Genomic DNA, 24,066 nt, shown 5'->3' with positions numbered 1-24,066 from the left:
GAGACGCACAGCACAATGAGCTTTGAAATGGTAAACAGCATTGCAAATAAAAAATATCATATTTAAAAATACCATAGATTTCTAAATATGGCAGATTCACAGGCCATGGACTAGTGAGAGTTTAATATATGTATCTATTGTTATGATTTACTGCGGGTTAGTAAAGGATAGCCCAATTAAAGATTTTTATCACACACAGTTTTATTTATTGCCACTATTTAAATTACTAGCTAATAATTTAAAAATGCCAATTAATCAATTATACTTAAAAAATGTTGCTTCCTCCAGTCACTCGTTTCTCACAATCCACACGCCTAGCTCGGCCGCGCCTCTGGCGCATCTCTCGCCGTAGCACCCCTTTTGGTCCTCCGTCGCAGGACTCCGTCGCCGCATTCCGCTGCCGCCGTCACACTTCCCCTTCGCCGAGATCCCACTCGACGCCTCGCTCTGAACTTAGCTCGGGACTCTGCCGCACCCGCGGCACTATCACCCAGAAACTTCGCCGCGGGAAAACTCCCGACTCCACTCACTCACTCATTCACTCCCTGCCCTGGAACATTCGTCCAAGGACGTCGCCACTCTGCCACACCCGCGGCACTATCGCCCCGGAAACTCCGCCGCGGGAAGGCTGCCGCCTGAACTCTCTGAACTCCACTGACTCCCTGACCTGAAGTCCTCTGGCATATATGTAGGCCCTGGCGCAATTCCAGAACTCACGAGAGCGGCCGGGGCCAGTTGTGTCATTCCGAGCCGTCCTGACGGCAGAAATCTCTCAAACACGTGTCGGCGGCTCGCGTAACTCCGCAGCTGGCAGGTTTCGGATGTCAAACTAACCGTGCCGCGCGGGGGGAGCGGCGACCCAGGTGCGCACTGCAAATATCATGTTACGGCGGCATGTGATGCAGCCCAGCTAGCTCTGCACCTGCGCGTGACGCGGCCTTGCTAACGTTCATCTTTATATATATATTTCTTGTGTGCGTGTGTATGTCACTGAACTCCTCCTAGACGGCTGGACCGATTTTGATGGAATTTTTTGTGTGAGTTCACGGGGATTCGAGGATGGTTTAGATTCACAATTGGATATTTTATCTCGATTCTGAGTTAAGAAAAAACTAAATAAACACGCTTTAAAAGCAAAAAAACTAAGCATTGTTGATAATTAGCCTCCATGGCAACGGACTTTTGCATTGTTGTTGCCTTCTGCGTAAACATGGGAAAGGTTTTTGGTAACGGCAGTGGCGTGCCCAAGAGGAGGGGTATGTATATTGAGAAGATATAAAATGTCCAGCGTAGAAATACTTACCGCCATATGTACATTTGGGCAGGACAATGTCTGTCGGGTCCGCTAGAAAGATATATAGAGATATATATGTAGAAATATATATATATAGAGATAGAGATATAAATAGAAAGATAGAGAGAGTTATAGAGATATACATAGAGAGATAGAGAATTAGAGAGATAAAGAGAGATGCTTAGTATACGTTTAAAAAATTGATTGAGGCATTGCAACGCATGCCGGGCATTATCTAGTGTGTGTGTGTATGTATGTATGTATATATATATATATATATATATATATATATATATATATATATATATATATATATATATTCAAAATACTGAACATTTAAACGTCATGCAAAGCACGACAAATTGTACAACTCATTTAATATTGTAAATAGATAGGTAAACTGAATATTTCCATCTTTTATTTCAGACTGTTAAATAAAATAATAAATGTTGTTTATTACATCCACAGCGCACGCTGTTCACCATGTATTTGAAAAAGATAAACATGAGCAAACTATTTAACTGATCAAATTAGTTTATGAACATTTTATAATGTGCATGAGCATTTAAAATCTAAATGTATTCTAAATTTTATTATTCAGGTCAGATCAGTGCAAATAACGATATCCCCCAAAAAATAACATACATTCAAGCCGGCGCATACAAAATACAACTGCAATACTTATTAGAGCTGAAAGAGTTGAAGCAATTAGCTAAAAAGCTAAAATATAATTTAATAGAGCTGGAAAAAGGTGTGAATTAAGAATTCGTGTGAAGCTATTTCCTTTTTATCTGGGAACCACAACTTCTTAATTATTTTTTTCTACACAGTAAAAAAAACACTACAAAATAACTACTTTTATTTTTACGAAGCATAGGAATGTTCGTTATAGCTGTATGTTTTCACTGCGATTTGTAAGGTCTTGTGTGTTTCGACATAGTAGTGGGAAAACTACGACAGAAAAGTAATAATATAAAAATATTATAAACGTAAAAATTTGCTAATGTTTTAAACATTTCAAACCTAATAAACATTTTTACAACTAAAAATAAATAAATTTAAAAAATCTGGCTGAATAATAAGTTGCAGTACCTAGAGTCGGGATTAACAAAAATTATTATGACACAAATTGTCGTTTATGTTTCCGATAGAATAGTTATTGTTTTGTGAAATATCGGATAATACGAAATGTTGGATAATAAAAGGTTGGATGAACGTGACACTACGGTATTTGAATATTTGTGAATAATTCAGTCATTCATTTAGTAAGAAAATGAAAGTAGGTAATGAAAATAAATCATTACATTGTGTGGTTAAGTTTATATCAATCATTTATTGGAATTAAATAAAACCTGCATGTGTAGTTCTGATTCGAGTGGTAAAGTCTCTGTTTTCAATGAGTAGAATTCGTGATCTTCCCGAGGTTCAAAGTAAAGAAGGTGCTTTTGGGCGATATTCATTTAATACCTAAATATTTCGATAAATACTAAATTGTTTACATGGAATTATGTTAATATAAAGCAGTGTTTACGTTTATAGTAGTCGAATGTCAAGTTTCCTTTCGAATGACTGTGAAAAACGGGGAGGTTCGTCGCAGCAATGAAGGAAATATTTTTGTGTCTAATATAAGTTATAAGCTGAGGCTCTAGATTGTAAGGATCTCAAGGCAATCGCGGACTACATATATCTTGGGTGAAAAATATTGGGTCAAGTAAGGTATTGCATTAAATGTTCTGGACATTTATAACCCGGAACCACGAGATGAAAATAAACTGTAGAAAAAAATGCTAAAATGTCGTTTATTATTAATTCTGCTTGCGTTTTGTAACATATCCCAGCCTAATCAACACGCGAGTCAATAGGCCTCAAATATATAAAAAATTTATTGGTAACAAAGTATTAGCCTGGATTAGTATATATTGCACTGAAGAATTTATATTTGTCACACAACATATTCTTTTCAATCCAGTGTTAGTCTAATAACGTACAATTTCAAATTCATATAGATATAGTAACATTTGAATCAAACAAACGGTACGTATTTTGCTGAATGTATCAAATATTTATTGTAAAACCGATTGGAAGATGATATCAGGAAACTAAAAAAAAAGTTACGTTAACTTATCAAAATATTGTTTGCCAAAATCGAAACCATTGAAATAAATATATATGTCCTTTATGGAAATAACTTTAAACTGAGCATACACAAAAAAATAATTCTGTTTTAATTATTAGGATTTTGCCCTTAGTTCTGTGTTTTTTTTATTTGAATATAATTTTGTAGGTAATATTCTATTTAACTTTTCCTTAATCGTACCAGACTGCCTTTCCCACCAGCCGGCCAAATGGTCCACGGACTGTTATTCAATATATCCATGGTTAAACCAGCAAGCAAATAGCACACGCAGAAGCAGAAGGCACTGCCTAGCTGCCCTCGGATAGCTAGCAGAGCGGCCGCGGAACCGCCTGTCTTCGGTAGCCCATAGCCCTTGGTGCGAGCGTCACGTGTCAGATAACGCTTGGCAACACCGCGTTGTAATTATCGTGTTCCCCCCGCTTCTACCCGGATGACAGCGGCGCCCGGGAAGAATATATGTCTGTGATAACGAGTGCTCAACTGATCGTGACTACTAGCGCTCTCCAGCGGGACAGAATCACAACCGTGACCTTGAACCGAACCCTTAATTTTCAATCGTAAACCCACCTTTAGGCTTCTCTTGAAACCTCCTCACCCTAGTTTTTTTTTTTTTTTGCTAGTAACAGTATATTTTTTCTCACTCTTTTTTATTTTACTGAATTTAGATCAATTTTTTTTTCAACTCCTTTGAAGTGTGAAAAAAATGTTTTACTGTATGTTAAGATTTGTTTCAAAAATTTTTGATATTCAAGAATAATTCAATATTATATTCAAAATTTGGTTTGAATTTTAAAAAAAACATTCGCAGAAACCTACTAGCAAGGGTTGGTTTTACAAACCATAATCAAAAATAATAATAATAACAACAATATATAATTTTATCAGCACAAATTTTAATTTCTATTCATCTCGAAAAAAATTGGTGTTTATCATTAATGAGAGGTAATTTAAGGCTAGTTATTTGAAATATTTGCTGTCTGGATGGACAAGTGATAATTAACAACTTCATGTCCCTGGTGTGTCTCGCTGGCAACTGCCAATGGTAGGAGACAGTGCCTGTGCTGTTTCTGCTGTTTTATTGTTAGTTTTCATGTTTTTTTTTTTTCCCCCATCTTTCAAGGGCTTTTGTATCATAAAATTCATTCTTTATAATAACCTTTGGACAGCACCACTGAATGAACATGTCTTTTGTATATTTGTTTTATTTATTTAACTATCTGTTTATGAAAGTGTTATTGAGAAGGGTTTTGCTTGTTTCCGTCGTAGGTAATGTTGTCATTGTTTATGTTTAGACTGATTTTTGCTATTGCAAACAATTTCTTGGTTTTTTTCGTAACCAATGTGAACGCTAGTTTTAGTGCTAGCGCACAGGGGCGTAGGAACCGGGGGGGACAGTGGGGACGTGTCCCCCTGGACTTTTTGGGTGGAGGGGACTGTCCCCCCCAACTTTCTAGACCGTGATATTTTTATTTTAAAATATTATTCTGCCCAACTTTATTTGTAATTTCTTCACTCATCAAATTTTATCTTAAGGAAACAATAATAATTTTAACATCAATGTATCCAATGGTTAGATACAAAAACTGCTTAAAAAGTGCTATTTTGCACTTTTAAAATCAAAATTTTCCTGAGGAGGACCCCCGGACCCCCACCTTAGTAAGAGGGGAATGGGTTTACATGACATCAAAATCATTATTTGGCCCCCCCCCCCCCCCCCCCCCAACTTTATGAACACAGCTACGCCAATGCTAGCGCATGCCATTACTGGGCCTACATAACTATCTCGTCCCAGTCATCTCCTGCCCACGGAGAGAGCTGCTCTCTACCAGCTCTTGCTACTGTTAGGACACGTGATGTAGCCCGTACCTCGTTCTAAACCTACTGTGTAGTTGTGAGAACCGTTCTGAGCAGAATTAAGTACATAAATGCTTCTGAATTAACGTGTTTTTAATTGATTACTAGTGAGCACATGTCCGTATTGAGGTGTAAGGGACGCCATAAAGCTCATGTTAATTAAGTTTCTGAGTGTGTCCGACGCTAAGAGCACGCTAGGTCTTTGTGTTAGCGACAATGTGGGGAAGTAGAGTATGAAACCAACACTGGCAACTTAAGGCAGTGAGTGAGACACTAATGCCAGGCCCATATGATGACATCCACTCATAATCATTCGACAGATGCAAGTCACCTTTTAGAAATCAGTTGATATGTATTAAATCATTTTTTTGCATGGTATAGCATGCTGATGAAATTCCATTATCCAACAAAACAAGGGGTTTAAACATTTTAATTTACAAGCTGAGAAAATCAAGATGTGTTCAAGGTGAATTGCAAATGTATGATCAAAATGATTTTGTACTCTAACCAGATAAAATACCCAAGCATTGTTGGTAAAATCATCCCTTAGATTATGATTTGCATTCACATACATTCAAATGTACCAAACCTTACAGTTTTCTGTACCTGCTTTATTCATTTTGCTGTGTAATTAATTGAAGACTTCTGGTGTAAATCGTGATAACAAAAATCCTTCAGAATGGTGTTTATGAAATCTATGGAAATTTAATTATTTTTGGGGTTATAACATTTTACACCTAAAGACCTCTATTATACTCAGGGGCGCAACAACAGGGGGGGGGGGGGGGGCAGGGGTATTTTGCCCCCCCTCTGAAACCTTGAAGTGGGGGCAAACGGGGGCAAAGAAAGTGCTGTGTAATAAATTTTTAGATAATAAAACTGCTTAAATAGCACCATTTTCCACCTTGAAATACAAATTTTTCTGGGGGAGGACCCCCGGACGCTTCAATAGGGGGATCAATGATTCTTTATAAAAAAGTATATTGCCCCCCCTTTGGAAATTTAGTTGTTGCGCCCCTGATTATACTGTATTATTGTTTTAAAAAATATTGTCAGTACACGTGATTTAAAGGGGTTATGGCCTGTACAGTTTCAAATAAATGGAAAATTATAGCCTAATGATAAACAGTAACAACTGTACATTTCATAAAATATCTAAATATCTTCCATATGATTACGATCTTTTGTGCTAACATCATTTAGGTAAAGACATTACAGCAGGACTTAACATGAAAAGAACATACAACAGTGTCTATGGGAGAAGGGGGTTATTATTTTGTGTGTGATTGAAACCTCAGCAGAAATGAAATTATTCAGGGACGCACCACAACGCAGAAATGCCAAATTGACCACAACGTCGAATTACCACAACGCCGAAATACACTAATGTCGAAAAATGTCATTGCAGGACTGCCACAAAGGTTATGTTAGGCTAGGTTATGTTAGACTAGGTTAGGCTAGGTTAAGTTATATTATGCAAGGTTAGGTTAGGTAAGTTTATATTACGCTAGGTTAGGTTAGGTTTGATTGTGGTATTTCGGCGTTAAGGTACATTTAAGAAAAAAACACACATTCATTCAGTTGTTATTTCGGCATTGTGGTACACAGCAGTTTTCTAGCTGTCGGCGTTGTGGTCAATTTTGACATTCGGCGTTATGGTATTTCGGCATTGTGGTAACAACCCAATTATTCTCTAATATGTGATTTTTTTTTTTTTTTGCTTTATTTTTCCATTACATGTAATAAGAAATAATGTCAATGACTAGTGAGACTACATTTTCATTATGGAGGCAATGCTTTCATATATTGTTATTCTGTTTCAGATCCAAGCTATGGTTAAATTTATCGCTACATATTCAGTGTTCTTGTGATCCACATCCGGAAACACTATTAAAATTTAATTTTTGTTATTGATACAGTTTACATGCCAGTTAATTTCCTTCTTTTATTGAGATTCTTAACTGATGAAGATTTGTGTTCGTAACAGTTTGAAAATCACTAAGCAGCTCTTTAGTTGACATGAATGTGACATATTTAAGACTACCTCACTGGTGACAAGCTTATGAACGTTGACATCCCAGTTTTCTGTTAGTGATGAAGCAGAATGTTTTTAATAAGCATGTTCGGGAGCACAGCCATGTGTATTATCGAATGCCAGTATAGTTTCAATGGGAATACCAAATGTGAAAATGTGAAAAGTAACTCGCTATAAAAAAGGAAAAGCTGTATTCAAATTACAACAGACGGTGACGATAAACTTTTGCATGAACTAGAAAGGCTGGAAGCACAATAATGCAACCTATCTGTCAAGGAATCCAGTCAAAAAAATCTGAATGCAAGGTTCGGTTGTTGCCTGATAACAGAATGTGCCAAACAATATAATCCCTGATTAAAGACTGTATATATAATATATAATATAATGTATATATAATAGGAACAGTGGTACGTATTTTTCGCAATTAAATCTGACCACTCATTAGATGTTAGCTAGTGATGGTTCCCTTGTAATTGGCAGCCATTTGCAAGAGAAGCCATTGCCCTGTTTGGCCAGAACATTCAGGATGTGTTTGCTTCCACACTGGATGGCTGTGATTGGTTTGCTGACAGTAGACATGCACCTGAAATAAACCCAGCCAACCACAAAACACAGACAATGCTACAAAGTTTTAACAAATACACATCTAGTGTGGAAATCTTTTCGTGAAAAATCTATTTGGTAGATTTCGAATAAAGACTACCTATTGTAGCCATTACTATAATGCAACTTCCAGAAAAATTTTATGTAGTTTTTCGTTTCAAAAACATTGTCAACTCAAAATTTTATATATATTTTTTTTATGGTCATGATAACTGCCCGTTATTTTTCCTAAATCACTTCCAAACCGATACATGACTATAGTAATGGAAAATCTTGGTCGAGTTCATTAATAGGGGAAAATCCAACTAAAGGGGTAGAAATGGGAAAGGTTTTTTGAAAAACCAAAAAACTTCTACAACTCCCATAATATGATGAATATTGAATCCGTTTGAGCGTATTATAACTCTTAGGAATAATACCAAAAACTTTTATCTGAATAAATTTTTGATACGATTAACCATAACTGCAAGGGGTGGGAAAAAGAGTGTTGGAGGACAAATAGTCATAATCCCGTGGTAGGCACACTATCAATTCCATTCAAATTGTTTTTAATTTTATAATTTTTATCTAAAACTTTTTAACAATTTTTTATATGTCAAACCATTCTTGCAAGGGTTAAAAAAATCATTTCCATAACATGTACGCTATTAAATCCTTTTTTATTTATTAAACTTAAAACTTAAAATATTATCTACAACTAAAGCTGAAATAAATTTTTATATACTCGTGTGCAAATAAAACAACTCACCACTCCAGTCTACAAAAAAAAAAATTTTTTTAATGTCTTAACTGATTTTCACAAAAACATTTTTTTAGAAAACCTAATGTTTTTACTTTACAATGACACCATTGTCATGAACATTACTTTATATTTTTATTTATAATGCATTTTGCATAAATATGCAAGCAAAATGCAGGACTTTGAAAAATCTATTAGGATATTTAAAATTACATTACAGCAAAACAATCAAAAGTTTGTTGATCAATACTTAGTATTACCTCCCTTTGCCTTTACAACGGCTCCCATGCGGTTCCTCATAAACCTTATCAAAGTCTTGGGGGATCCCACTTTACTCCTCCAATGCAATCTTGATCTCATTGCTGTCAGATGGTGTTGGATTTCCAGCTCGGACCCTCCGTTTGAGCTCTTCCCATAAATGCTCAATCGGATTCATGTCGGGACTGAGGGCTGGCCACTCCATTGTCTCGAAACCAACCTCCTCCATGAATTGATAAGTGGTACACGCTGTATGACACCGGGCATTGTCATGCATCAACATGGTCTTCCTCTATATATTCTGCGTAGGGCACAATGTGATTCAGGAGAATTTCGTCCATGTATCGTTCAGCAGTCTGGCCACCCTCCGGCCTCCACCAGGTATGAAAACAAGATCTGTTTTACCCTCAATGGATGTGCCAGCCCACATCATGCAGGAACCGCCACTGTACGAGACTGTTTCAGCAAAACAGTACCGTGAAATCGCTCTCCTGGACGCTGGCAGACCCGGCCTCTCCTCTCACCAACAATAAGACACATTCAGCTCTCGTCATTGAACAGGATGGACCGGCATTGCTCGATGCTCCAATTATGTGTGCCTGAGCAAATTCTAGTCATGCTAGGCGGTGATTTTGGTCAATTTTGGCCTCTGGCCGGCCATCTTGGAGTGAGGTTGGCTTTCTTCAAGCGTCTTCTGACTGTCCATTGACTGGGAGTGTGAAACCATCCAGGAGATGGTGATTGTCGCTTTAGGTGTCGGAGCTGTTGCCAGCGCTAGTATCCGAGACATGATCCAATATGAACACGGAATGGGTGGGTTCATGGGTGCGAATATATAGCCTCTCACTACCTCAACGTGATACCAGTGGTCTAGATAAAAGTGAGCTCTGCCCGGGAGTCCTCGTCCCAACACCCTAAGAAGTATCTGATGAGGTGGAAAGCTCTAACTGCAACAGTAGAAGGGACGGAAACTTCATTGAGAAGGAAGGGGGGGGGTGTTTCAGCACTACCAAGACCTCGGGCCATGGGCCCAAAGGCCTGCTTATCAATGTGAGATTTGCAAGGCGCAATAGTAGAAGCCGGACTGGAAGGTGGCTTCTGCCCTGGCGAGTTCCACAACCAGGCCGTAAAAGCTGGGTTGGTTCTGCGGGTCTCCATTTCCCGAGGTAATTCCCTATGGGAACAGACCTGGGATAGTTCCCCTCTGACTTACGGGTCAACATGCTGGAGAAGCCCCAAGTGCCATGAAAAATCTAGGCAGTAGTGCGGGACGGCCAATCAATAGCCACTATCTAGGTGGAGTGTCATAGGCCGTGTGGTGATGATTCGCACTGGCATTCTGATCCAGGTTGGTTAGCACCAGCCAGCAGTCTGGTGAAGTTAAGTAGTCGCTCGGATATTTACGAGCTTAGCCCAGGAATCCCCTAACCGAAACAGGTGGACGTTATAGCAGTGTTTTGATCTGCTTCGCTACTAGCATCTATAGCTAGTAGAGGCTTGGATAGGTGCCTCAGCCAGATCACGGGCTATCTGCAAGCACTGATCAGTATATTGGCGGGTGTTTGCAGAATTTGATAGGCTCAGATAGGCGCCAAATGGTAACTTGCTGAGAGGCATGTCAGTGAGGATGCCGCTGATTTGCTGCTGGGGGGTACCGATGCTGGGATGGGTAGCCTTGGCCTCTCGACATTGCCTTCTCCGATGCCTCTGCGCCACGATGAAATGGCATATCCGTTTCCCTCGCCATGTGGGGCTGTGCCCTGTTCCTGCTGATCAGCCTCATTGGGGAGTACATGCCGGCTTGCAAGAGTTTAGAAACTCACGCATTATAAGTATGCAGAGCAAAAGCTTTGATTATCATGTCCATTGACTAACGGCTATTCCTCGAACTTGTCTCGGCTCCTATTGCACATTGACGCCTGTGAGATGGCAATTTCGCAGTGAAGTTGAGACGATAAAGCAATCATCCCTCTCAGATGTGCACCGGCGCCAGCTGGTATGTGATCTCCGAGTGAAGTTAACCAGTTTTCTGAAACCTGAATTCTCTGGAGACAGCAGATTGGCTCAAGGTCAGTAGATGAACGACTTCTCGTTAACTGCAGCCTGCTTGCAACAAAGCAACAACTTGTGAGGCTTCTGGCGTAGTATCCATGGTTTTGCGGGAAAAAAATTAATGAAACTTGCAGAGATGTGTTCAGGTCAATGTCTGATAAGCGACTAATGAGAAATATCAGTCAAATCGGTATTGTTGCAGCATGCAACTCGTGGTTACAGAGCTCATTTTGCTACGCTTATGTTCAGATCACATTAATTTAAAAAATATTGTACAGATGTTAAATATAAATGAGTCCTTGTAAAGATAAAAGATTAGGCTGTCAAAAATAAAATGTGTTGTGGTAATTGGAAAAGCCATTTTTTTTAAAAATACGCCTCTTTGTGCGCACTGCAGGAGTGAGTCAATTTAGTTTCACATGAGTGTAATATTAACCTTTAGTGCAAGAGGTGGAAAATAACAGTGGTGAAGGACAAAATAAATTAATAACTCCCTTATTAAGTACACTATCAAATCCATTCTAATAAATATCATATAAAACCTTTGTTAGAGACAATTTTAGATACAACCAACCATTCCTTCTAATGGTTAAATAAACATAGGTTGGAGGCCAAAAAATGTGTAACTCCTGTATTAAGTAACCCATAAAATCTTATAACAATTAATTGTAAATATTATAAAAATTATCTAAAACTTCATTCTGAAAAACATTTTTTTGATAGACTAACCATTACTGCAAAAGGTTGAAAAAATTAGGGTTATAATAAAAAAAATTCAAAACTTACTTGCTATTAAATTTGTTTAGATTTATTTTAAACCATTTTAATATTACCACCGTAGTTCAAAGAAAAATTTTATACAACCACATATTAGTGCAAGGGATAAAAAATAGTGTTTGAAGGTCAAAAAAGATTCAAAAATACCTTAGTAGCCATAATATGAAATTTGTTCTAAGCTTTTGAATGCTGGATGCATCAAGTTTAAAAAAAAAATGAAACATTTTCTCTTAATATAATGTGAAAAAAATGTTTATCATTTTTAAATATTGGAGAACAATTAGGATGTATTGTTGTTACGTTGTATGTGTGGCCCGGCTAAGCACACAGAGAAACGTAAAAAAAACAGACAAACAATGTTCTTTAGGAATTTTTCATTGCGATGGTTGCGTTCTACGTTATTTGGAAATAAGAGTTTATTAAATTACCTTTGTTTATTTATTTTCAAAAAAAATGTTTTTTCTCATCATACATGGCATCAGTACACAATTTTACACATGAATTTAGTTCGAAAGCTTTGTTACATGCACAGTTTTTTTCTTTTTTCTTATCCAAATTTTTACGAGGTCTTTGAATTTTGATAGGATGAGGTCCAAATACATACCACAACACCATACATCTTGCCGTTGACCGTCGAGGAGTCTTGTCACTCGCCAAAAAAAATATATACTTTAGTAATGTCCCTTGGTTAACTACATAACTCATGGTACCGTCGATCGCAGACTGTAATCACACGAAGTCGGGCCGATGCCGACGCCTAGGGCCTAAATTTCTGATTAATTAGTCCGAAAAAATAAAGAACTTAAGTTAAAAAAATATGGCCTGGCTCCAGCCCCTAGGCGTTAAATTGTCCCTTAGTGACTTTCCATTGTGTGTCGTGACTTGCCGACGACGCGACCGTGTTCGGCAACGATCGAGCAACAAGTGACTTGGTCGACGAGACTACCTTCCCTTGTAAAGGTGAAAACAAGGGAGGCAACCCCGTGGGCCAACTAACCAATCAGAGTACAGAATTCAGAAACATGACCATATAAGGAAATTCGGACGGGCGCATCACTCCACGCCAGGGCTCTCCCTGATTGGCTGGCTAGTGGTAGCCTCCAGAGACCCTTCCAGACGGTCGCTACAGCTGTGCGTCCACGTGACGCGTAAACCCCAAACACGCATTTACAAGGTGAAAAATAACTTTCTGGCGCCAGGGTGTCGCGCCTGTCCGCTCTTCCTTCTGTACCTTCCAGATTATTCTCGAAATATTACACTAGCAATATCCAATAAAATTTAAAATTACCCAACAAATTTAAATACAATGTTCAAAATTTAGTAAACAAAGTTGAAATTCATACCGTATTAGAAATTTTAGTTTAAAAATGATGTCCTGTAAAATCATAGTCTACACTGCTTTAAACAAAACAATTACTGAAATTAATTATCAAATATCAAAACTAATTATTATGGACTGGAATTAACCCTCAAATTAATAATTATCTCAGGGAAATAAGTATTTTAAGGCTTTCCATAAAATTTAACCAAAGTAATTAATAACAATTCTGAACAATTATCCTTCATATCAGTTATTCTTAATCAATATTCTTATGACCCAAAAAAAAAATATGTATATAACAAATCCTTATTGTGCAATGCTACAATGTAGGTTAAGTTCTTAAAATGTTCAAGAAGTTTATAAAATTTTCCAGAACATTTCAAGAAGAAATAGAGGCTTCAAATTCTACCTACACCTGTAGAAGGGATGTTTTTTTTATTTATTTTAATTATTGTTCTTTAATTTTATTATATATTGTGTTAACACTATAGATGGCTACTAACTATATAGTGAAACCTGATTATAAAGTATACATCTCTTTTAAATTTTTATTTTTGTGTATCTGTAATGTGTTTTACATTTTGTAACAGTTCAGTGTAGTAATTTCTCGTGTAAGTACCAAAACTGTGGAAATTTTAAGGTAAGATATAATTATATTCCACTGAAGTAATCATAAAATTAATGATTATTTAAATGAAAATTCCTGTGCAGAGGTTTGGCTCGAGCAAGGCAAGCATTTATCCAGCAAAACTTTGAGGATATAATCCCAGCTTGCACGGAAGAAATCTCCAGTGTAGACAGCAGCAACAAAGACGAAGCAAGAATCCTGAGAGCCACTTTCTACTTGTTGCTAGGCGACCACGACAATGCACTAGAGGACTTTGCAATCGTCGTGAATAGTGATGAAGCGGATGTTAAGGTAAAAAATCTTACCGCAGCATAGAAATCTGTATTCTAAGAATGTGAAGAAAAAATATTATATAAATTGTAAAAAAGAAATATTTGAAAAAATATGTAAAATTAACATACATTAAAATTTTCAGCAAAATTTAATAACCTTGGAGACCTTGTTAATTAAAATCAATTGCTACTTTAGTAAAAGACATTACAAATAAGTTCACTGTGGAAAACACAGTTTTCTATGATCTCTACTCTTGCTGCTCAGTGATTTCTCACTGCAGCCGGGAGCAACGGTGGTCAGCCAGTGCTTGTGCTGTGTTAGTATCACAACCATGCACCATGCATGGGCATTTGAAACCAAGTGTTCTGTATGTTCAAACGTTGTTTGAATTATTGTCTTCAAACTCTTTTTTGGTAAGAAATGTTATGCTACAGTTTCATAAAACAAATATCTTGAAATGTCATAAAATTGCTTAGACATATTGGAAATCAAGTCATTTGTCAAAATAAATTTTTTTTATGAGAGTCATACACAAGTAGTTTTCTTATTGACAATAGCATTCTCTCTTTTTTTTTAATTAAACATCTTTACTCTGTCATCATAAACTTCACAGAATTGACAGAAACTTCAATTTCAGGTAACATCGCCAGGGTGTCTACAAGTCACGAAAGTCCCGAAAGTAATGAAAAAGTAACGAATTTTAATGTGAGGTCACGAGTCACTAAAGTCACGGAATTCAGTACAAGCTCACGAAAAATATTCCTAATGACATATTTTCACGTGTATTTATTGGACACTAAGTGACCGTGTAATTGGCACAGCCGTATTTTTCTTTCTTTAGTATGGTTTGGCCTGCGATAGAAAAACAAAGTGCTGAAATAAGATAGCATGAAATGCAGTGGTGAAATTCAATGCCATGCCAAGCTGATTGTCGTGCTATGTTCGTTTTCGTTTCGTTTTTTGGGGCACAGGAAAGTACATGAAAAAGGGAAACGTCACTCACAGTTAGTGGCTGGCTTTCTTTCTGCTAAACAGTCGAGAATAAATTTCTCCAGTAAACTATCCTTAAACACAGAACAGAGAGACACAGCATGGCATCAAGATGATTTATCCAAACCAAGTACATCTGGCACTTCTGGTGCTTCCACTTTACTGGCCCAGACAAGTACGTCCAGTACACAGCCTCAATCAAAAACTCTTGATACATTGACCTGTGAATTAAGCCCTACCAGTTTATCAGTTGCAGGCACTACTTGTTCCCGTATTTCAGATTGTAAGCCTATTGCAGACATCAAATCATATCTTATTAAAGATGAAGTTACGAAGGCAGAAATACTCTGGTCTTTAAATTGTGTCATGTGTCACACTTCAAAAAGAAGTGGTGGCAGTACAAGTGATTTGTTTGCTTTGATGTTTGCAGACAGTGCAGTGGCCCAAAATTTCAAAATGCACAAAGATAAATTATCATATGTGATTACCTATATACTTGGGCCCTTTTTTCAGAAAAATCTTGTTGATGTTAAAATGGTACAGTTTTACACAATTTTTATTTGACAAAGTTTAAATCAAGTTGCTCAGAAAAGTCAAATGGATCTTGTTGTTCGGTACTGGGATCATCTTAAAGGGGAAGTCAGTACACGTTATTTAACGTCCGTCTTCCTAAACAGTGCCACTGCAGAGGACTTGATCAATGCATTTATGTTGGGGATCACTAAATGGGGATTGATTTTACAGAATATCATTCAGATTTCATTAGATGGTCCTAATGTAAATTTGAAGTTTCTCAGAGATATACAGCAGAAGTGTTTGTCAGATGATGGTGTCAAAAGAAAATTATTTGATTTTGGGACATGCTCTCTGCACATTGTGCAAGGGGCTTACAAGACAGCTCATAAAGAATCTGGCTGGAAAGTACACGAGTTTCTTCGTGCTCTGACCAATATTTCAAGTACTTTCCATAAGGCGTTCAGCATGCACAAAGGTCACTAGCTCTGTACTGTTTCCCTTGAAGTTTTGACAAATAAGATGGGTGGAAAATTCCATAGTTTTGAAGAGGGCCATTGAGATGTTGCAGTTCCTAAAGAAGTATGTTGCTGCTGTTGAAAAGCATCCATCTGACTGAGAACTTTTTGAAGATAAAATCATTTTTGGCTGATCTATTGCTTTTGCCAAAACTAGAGTTCATGTTGTCAGTTTCCTTGCAGTTGGAACCTTTTTTGACTATATTTCAGTCAAATGGCCCATTGCTACCTTTTCTGTATGAGGAACTACACTCTTTGGTGTATAGCTTATCTTGTAGGTTTTTCAGGAAGTCTGTTTTAGCTGATTGCAACATTGCATCCAAAATGATTGCTCTCAATCCAAAAGATCTTGAACTTATTAAATCTGTACAAAATGTAGACATTGGATTTGGTGCAAAGTCTGCATTAAAGAATTGTAAAGATTTTGAAATCATGCTCTTCAAAAATGAGTGCAAAACATTCCTCTATCATCTTTTTGGCAATCTCTGCCTGAAATGCCCTTTGAAATTTAAAATTGTTAAGGGGGCATCCTGCCTGTCTCGTACTATTATTCAAGTGAAGTTTTGAGAACTTCTAGGATTAATATTGCACTTGAAGCTTTTGTAGAAAAGAATCAGATTGCAGCATCAGATGCAGACTGTGTCAAGAGAGAGTACGTACCTGCGATTTTGTGAAAACCCAGAAGTCCAAAATGCTGTGAAAAAGTTTGACAGGAAAACACAAAAATTAGATACATCCCTTGTCAATCTACATACAGATTCCAGAATGGACAGTAGTAGGTTGATTACATTTTTTCAGAAAGTACTAGTCATGTATCATGGGAATGCTGCAGTAGAAAGAAGCTTCTCTTTCAACAATAAGTGTGTCTAGTTGCTCTATGCAGTATTTATGTTGCAATTTCTTTAGTTGGGAAATTATCTGACCTGGTTATTACAAAATCTTTAATTTTGGCTGTTATAAATTCATCTGAGAGATGACAAGAAGCTCTAAAATCCAAACAGGAGAAAAAGAATGCAGAAGAAAAAGAGAAAAAAAGAAAAATCTCACAATTGAAGGAACTGGAAATGTGTAAAAAAAAAAATTATTGTGGAGCAGAGTAAGGAAGAGATACACTGGAACTCAAGATAACAAATCTGAAAAAAATAAAAAAGATAAAAAAGTAAAATAAAGGTGTGTTTTAGTTTAGAAGGCTGATATACATAGGTATAAATTTGTGTGCAATCATTTACAAAATTGTCTTTTTCCAAGGTTTTATTCATTCATATCAGTATTATAGGCCAGTTAGGACTTTATAGACACTATTTATTTGTGAGATGAACATTAAAAAAGCGACTATTCATTGCCAGAAGTTGACGAACTAGTATAACATCTACCTATCAATAATAATATATGTTAGCCTACTGTTGAAGTGTTTTTTCAGTGTAGGAAAATCATTTTGTAGAATTTTTTAATTTCAGAAAGTAAGTATAGTAAATACACAATCTTCTCATTAGGATAACATGTCATTTTAAATTTTGGTGGTCATTGGTAGTTTTTAGGCATAATTGTTATGCCTTATGTGTAATTTTTTTGTAAAAGTGTCAATTAGTTTATCAAAAGTACAAAGTAAAAAAAATCTGAAAAAAAATTTTGCCATTTAGGTCAGTTAGTCACTCAAAACTCACTAAAATTGATTTTGTCACTTCTGTAGACACCCTGATTGCTGTTCATAAAAAATCTGATAGCTAATTGTTCACAATTGGCTGACTGACAGACAATTCTAAACTTTATAACACATAGTTATCCTTAATGTGAACATAAAATTGCCTGGGCTGCTTCACTCTTGAATGATGAAGGAATGATGCATGCAGGTGCACTGTAAATATGTGACTGTCTTTTATTTGCCGTTAAGATGTAAATATTTAATTTTTTATAAAGATCTTGTAGTGTTATTAACAAAGGTAAAAAATTCAAGGACAGTTCAGAAGTCACTAAAAATTCTAGAATTTTCTTTTAAGTTTATAAAATATGTTTTATTCAGTAAAATTTTCGGTCATAATATAGTTCAAGTTTTAAACATTTGTGTGATGTCTAAAAAGAAAATGCTTGCCTTTACACGAAAAATTTTATAGGTATATGTGTAAACAAAATGTGTTAAGTGTATATTTGTGACTACAAAGAGACATGGAATGCTAATGAAACTTTCTCTAATTTTTATCACTGCAATCCATTAAACATTCCATGAAAAATGTGATTAACACGACTAGTGCCCTCATTGACAGCTGGGCTGGGGCAAGACATTAAAGAGCTTGTGATTGGTCTGCTGACAGTTACGTGTTAACGCGTTGATCAAGCGAGCATCACTTCACATGCAGTTGGAGGAGCCCTCAAAGAGCATAGAAGATTTTCATCTGGCAGTGAAACTGGACAGTGAGAATTCTGATATTTACCACCACAGGGGTCAGGTAAGAAATCTGTTGTTTTTCAGCAAAAATTGTGCTTACTTATTTCTTGTGGCATTTTATTTTATTATGTCGAGGAGCGTACACAGAATGTCATTTCCGGAGCAGGGAGGATAGAACCAATTTGCCTGTTTGCTTTCAATTTCATTCTTTTTGTTACTAAGAATGATAGATGCTTTTTTAGATTTTGGTGGAGGGATAACACCTTCCCCCCTCCCCTCCTCACTGCATACACCTTTGAATATCATTTATTAAAATTAAATTTTTATTTTATTTTGCAATGAATTTTCTTTTGCCCTTTCTTATTTGATGTTTGCAAATTGTCTAATGGATCTTAAAATTTTTAATTTTCTGATAAGACAAAGTTTTATTATTATTATATTGAATATCTACACATGTACATTTATGTGGAATGCATGCTCAATTTTAGAGCTGTAGCAAACCGTATGTATTCGTTACTGAGTAACTGGTGCGGCATCTAGTAACGAGTAACGAAACGTTACACACGAATGCATTTCGTTACTCGCATATTTCGTATGTTTTACGCATGCGCGCGCTTATTCGTTACAAAGAACGATGTTTGTTAATTAATAAAAGTATAATTTGGAAATTCGTCGTCCAAGTTTTTTTGCTGTTTATTAAAGGTATTGTGTGTGTAGAAAAAGTTTTAGATTCAAACAGAAACAACGTAAGAAAGTATTTTTTACAAATTATAAATATGTATGTTTTTGTTTTTTATTATCGTGTATTTTCACGTTTTATGTTCTTATCTTAAAATATATATTATAATATAGCCGCTGTGCGGTATGTAGGTGTGGTACACATATATTAATAATATGACGACAGACACCGGTTATGCTGGACTGGAGTGACCCAAACGTAAACAAACACCTAGTTTGTTTACAAACACAGGACTGCCTGAATGGTAGATGATATTTGTCAATACACTAGTACTTAACATTACTTAGCCCTGTTTGCCATAACTTTGTGAAGGAGACTAACCTGTAGTACAAATAAACAATATATGATTTTCCAAGAAATTTTAATAATATTAATGATTTGAGGCAAAACAATAACATAACATTGGAATTATACTTGATAATGGCTAAAGTTCTCTGAGGCACAATGTGACCAGCAAAACCAAGAATGTTATTGAAACTGCAGGACGTTACGAAGGGCACCCGGCTCGACAAGAGTCCAATTCACGTTCAGTCTCTATTGTTGGTATCCGACACAACACGTAGATGCCGTCTACACATTAAATAAGGGTGGGGTTTGCTCCGGGCTATGGCTCTGTCTGTAGGCTATTTCTACCCCCAGGACCTCTGGGGGGACCGCGGACATTTACTATTAGGAGGCACAGTCTCTGCGATAACGTCTCGTAGCTGGAATCACCGTGTAAGATGAGGGGAGTTTGCAGTTCAACAATGCGCTGGCGTCGACTCAAGGCGACCGCGCCTTACCTTGCGAATGCTGCGCTGGCTCCACCGTTTCCAGTCTGCGTGAAGGCTGTCCCAGGGAGTGTGTTGAGATACCCCAGTAGACACCACACACTTTAAATCACCAGAGCACTCACACAGGCGAAGTTCCGGCGCGCGCGTAGTCGTTTCCCGGACCGCGGACGCGTTGATGAATTCGATAATTACCGTCTAAATGTTGATAATACCGAAAGTTCAACTTCAGGTCGCGATTCCGCAGCCCGGAATCGCGGGTGGCGAAAACTTCTTACGCGAAGCGATACGTTCTCCGACTCTGTGCAGCGGACCGACTCCTCGAGAAAACGCCAGGAGGTTCTTTTATACATCCGCCGAGCGTCCCCAGCGGCCTCTCCTATTGGCCCGTTTTTAAGTTCAGTCGGTTGCCGATTGCCGCTAATTCTCTTGGCGCTGGCGCGCATGCGCCGTCACACTATCATTCCAAAAGTCGAATATTTACCAATACCGCGGATCATTGTTGACTAGGTCCCCTTCAAACACTGTTTATATTTACTCAAATACGCCTTACTGACCATATATATATTTATATGTGGGCCGTGTATCGGTACACATTTGCCGCTTCCTGTTGCAATTTAAACTTACGGTCCACTGTCGCACCAAGGAAGTTTTAAGTGTCAACAGTATCATACAACACTTATCTGAGAGAAGGTGGTGAAATCGCCGAAACCCAGTAGCACATGACGAACCAGAGTAAGGGATGGCAGCAACCTCCATCGGGGTTTGGAGTGACGGTATGAACAGCCCGCCAACAGCTGGTGTCGGGGCCTCCAGATGACAGCTGCTACGCCCGGTACAGGATCCAGGGCGTTCTGTGTCTCGTGGCAGCGACAGCTCCCGCTGGACACCGAAGCCGGGGAAGGACTGCCCCTTTCTGCCGCAAGCTGCTCCTTGACACACTACCAGTCCAGTAGCAGGACATGTTGACCAACGTTCACCTAACTCATGGATAAATTCACTCATAGTTCATTGCGAAGGTGCCATTATTCTCTTGTTCGCTCTTCTGTTCTTAATGTCCTAGTCACATTAAGCCTTTTCCTAATTTGCCAGTAATGAGAAAAAAAATAACTTGCCTTCCTCTGAACATGGTTTCTGTATACATAACGATTAACCACAATCATACAAATTATTAATGAAACTGAGTACAGAACCTACAGCTATTACAAGAACACTTTGCTAGGTATGAATTTACCTGCCTATAGTCTCCATCTCAAATCATTACTTTACTGTACTAAACTGTCATCACTAATTTAAACCTTATACAAAAGTTTACAATACATAATATTTGGGTAATAAATACAAAATATTTACATGGCCTGTCTGGCGAAACAAATTAACATTTACCCAACATGAAACATAAAATAATCACTAAATTTTCCCTATGTTTACACATCATACAAACCACAAAACAAACTGACTGCTACTCTAGACTTTAAATACAAACACAAAAATCCTCGTGTATTGACTTCAAGCGAATGAAATGTCATGGGGAGTCACGTGGCCACGAAGCAAAATTTGCTCTCCCGCGAACGTAAACAAAGGAGGGGAACGGGCAGGAGAGGAGAAAACTCCTCCGTCCTGCTTCTCCCAGGCGAAAGCCAATGAGTGCGCGGAAGGGGGGGAGAAAACACGTCCCACTTCCCCTCGCGCGGTGAACAGCTGAGGCTAATCGCCTCCCAGACATGCCGGCCACAGCTCGGCACGTAATCCACCAACGGGAAAAACGGAGTTCATTACACTACGACACAACTCTGTTCTACAACAGAAACGACCACTCACGGGCCACAGAAAACAAATCTCCCGGAGCGTACCTCACGCTACACAGAGAGAAACATAAGAAAAAAAACACACACAAACGAAGCTGGGCTGGAACAAAAAAAAAAAAAACAACATAGGCACCCAACTAGACGTGCAGCACTGCAGACGAAGTAGAAAACAAACAACATTAGAAGGGGTAACACACGCTAACTACACGTAGCACTTATACAGAGAAAATCAGGTAAACACAACACTTATAACACCCGGTGTTAACACTTGCTGGCGCTGAAAATGCATTCTTTTTCCTCACTTTTATATCGCCTTTTTATTTTCTTTCTTCCCCTTTCTCACGCATCGATGCACTCGTGACTTGCAGGTTAGACACTAACACACTACTCACAGGCGGCTAATCAGCTCCTGCGCTGTAAGTAGACACGCAGCGGGAGCGGAATTACACGTCACTCAACTCGCTACAGCACGACGGGCACACACGCCACGGTCGTTCAACGTGTCAATAACCTGTCTACACGATACTAAAAGGCGGGAACACATGGCCTTCGCACTCAACGCACACACACACTAAGGAAAAGCACTAACACCATGAACACCGTTCACAAATAGTCAACAACTGGCTTCTTGTAAGCTCTCAGTTGTGTTAAGTTGTATCTCCCGACGACTTCTCCGGTGTCGATGCTAGATAGAGTGCAGCAATTCTCGTTGGTCACATTCGTGACACGAAACGGTCCAGCGTAAAGAAGGCAGAGCTTCTTGGTAATAAATTCCCACTTCTTACTCACTGGTGCTGTTTTCCGTAGTACAAGGTCGCCTACCTGGAAGCCTGCGGGTTGTGATGCCGGCTTCCGGCGCTGTCTCGCAGCCGCTTCAGACGTCAGCTTCGCTCGTACAAATTCATGCACTTCCTCGCAGCTCGGTAAATCGTTCTGCTTCGGTAAACTGTCGACGTTCGGGAGGTAGTTAGGGTCAATCACTTCGGACCGTGCCCGGCAGAGGATTTCATAGGGGGTTAGGCCTGTCAATGAGTGCACTGTATGGTTTAAGATGCACTCGGCATACGGTAGCATATTGCACCATGATTGTTGCTTGTGGTGACAGTAGGTGCGCAGAAGGTTACCCAGCGAGCGCATCTGTCTCTCAACCGGATTGCTCTGCGGGTGGCGGACAGATATCGTTGTAGGGGTAACACCCAAATCTCGAACGCCCTGTTGCCAGATCGGGCTGACAAACATCGTAGTGCGATCGGTGAGCACACGCTCTGCCTTGCCCATCTCCTTGACGTAACTTTTAAAGTGTCGTAGTACCGTCTTCGCACTGGCGTTCCGTATAGCATACAGTTTGGTATGTTTGCTGAAAATGTCGATCAAAACGAAAACGTGTTTGGCGCCTCCCGTGGACACGGGCAAGGGACCAAACAAGTCCGCTGAGACGCACTGGAGAGCTCCTTCTGGAATGATGGCTTGCAACACCCCGTGTAACTTCACTTGCGGGTGTTAGGCCTTCTGGCACAGATCGCATGATGACGTCACCCGCGCCACCTGGCGCGGCATCCCCGGCCAGTAGAGCTGATGGGATAGGGCGTGGTACAGCTTGTTGCTACCGACGTGGCCTAGGGACCGATGAACCTCCCAGACTACTTCCGACCGGATCTTGACGGGAATAACGGGTTTCCATTCCGCGTCAAAATTACCTGGTTTTTGCGAGTGGTAGAATAAAATGTCAGTAGCGGACGTACAGAACCGATGATGAATCGGATGCTCAGGCGGCCGCTCCAACAGGAGACCACGTATCTTGTCACAATACTCGTCCTCGCGTTGCTGGTTACCCAGATCTCGCAGTAGCTCCTTCAGGCGTGGATTGTTATGCAACCGCTGTGCGCCGGCAGGCGCCACAAGGAACTGGCGTGCGCGCTTCGCACACGTGGCGTCTGACATGAATTTCTTCGCGCCGGCTCAGATAGTCAGCGGCATCGTTGTCTGAACCCTTAATATACTGGTACTCAATGTCAAACTCCTGGAGTACCAGGTACCATCTCGTCAAGCGGCTGCCGAAAATCTTGCTGGCTTTAAGGCAGGTCAGAGCCTGGTGATCGGTGAGTAGTTTTATTCTTTCGCCGAGCAACAGGTCACGGAATTTTTGGAGGGCCCGCACGATGGCAAGTGCTTCGCGTTCCGTCACCGTATAGTTCCGCTCCGCGGCACTCAGAGTCCGGCTGGCCATCGCAACTATCTTCTCGCAGCCGTCCTCGCCACACTGCGCCAGCTTGCAGCCCAGGGCAGATTCCGACGCATCCGTGTACAACCGGAACTCTCTGTTCAGCACGGGGTGGTGAAGGACTCGCTCTTCCATGAACAGCCGCTTCAATCC

At 39.0% G+C, this 24,066-nt stretch overlaps 1 protein-coding gene across 1 annotated transcript in view; it reads left to right on the top strand.

Annotated features, from left to right (window-relative positions):
• The window catches only part of LOC134531191 (mitochondrial import receptor subunit TOM70), a 118,955-nt gene that overhangs the window by 20,553 nt on the left and 74,336 nt on the right, over nt 1-24,066 (top strand). Inside the window, exons 6-7 of the mRNA XM_063366833.1 lie at nt 13,782-13,989; nt 18,302-18,436. Coding sequence (XP_063222903.1) covers nt 13,782-13,989; nt 18,302-18,436 — 343 coding nt within the window. The remainder of the gene's footprint in view (nt 1-13,781; nt 13,990-18,301; nt 18,437-24,066) is intronic.

Source organism: Bacillus rossius, chromosome 3 (assembly GCF_032445375.1).
Source record: "Bacillus rossius redtenbacheri isolate Brsri chromosome 3, Brsri_v3, whole genome shotgun sequence".
In the NCBI taxonomy this organism is placed as follows: Eukaryota; Metazoa; Arthropoda; class Insecta; order Phasmatodea; family Bacillidae; genus Bacillus; species Bacillus rossius.
The sequence above is the reverse complement of the archived record's forward strand: the minus strand, read 5'-3'. Positions and strand labels throughout refer to the sequence as shown.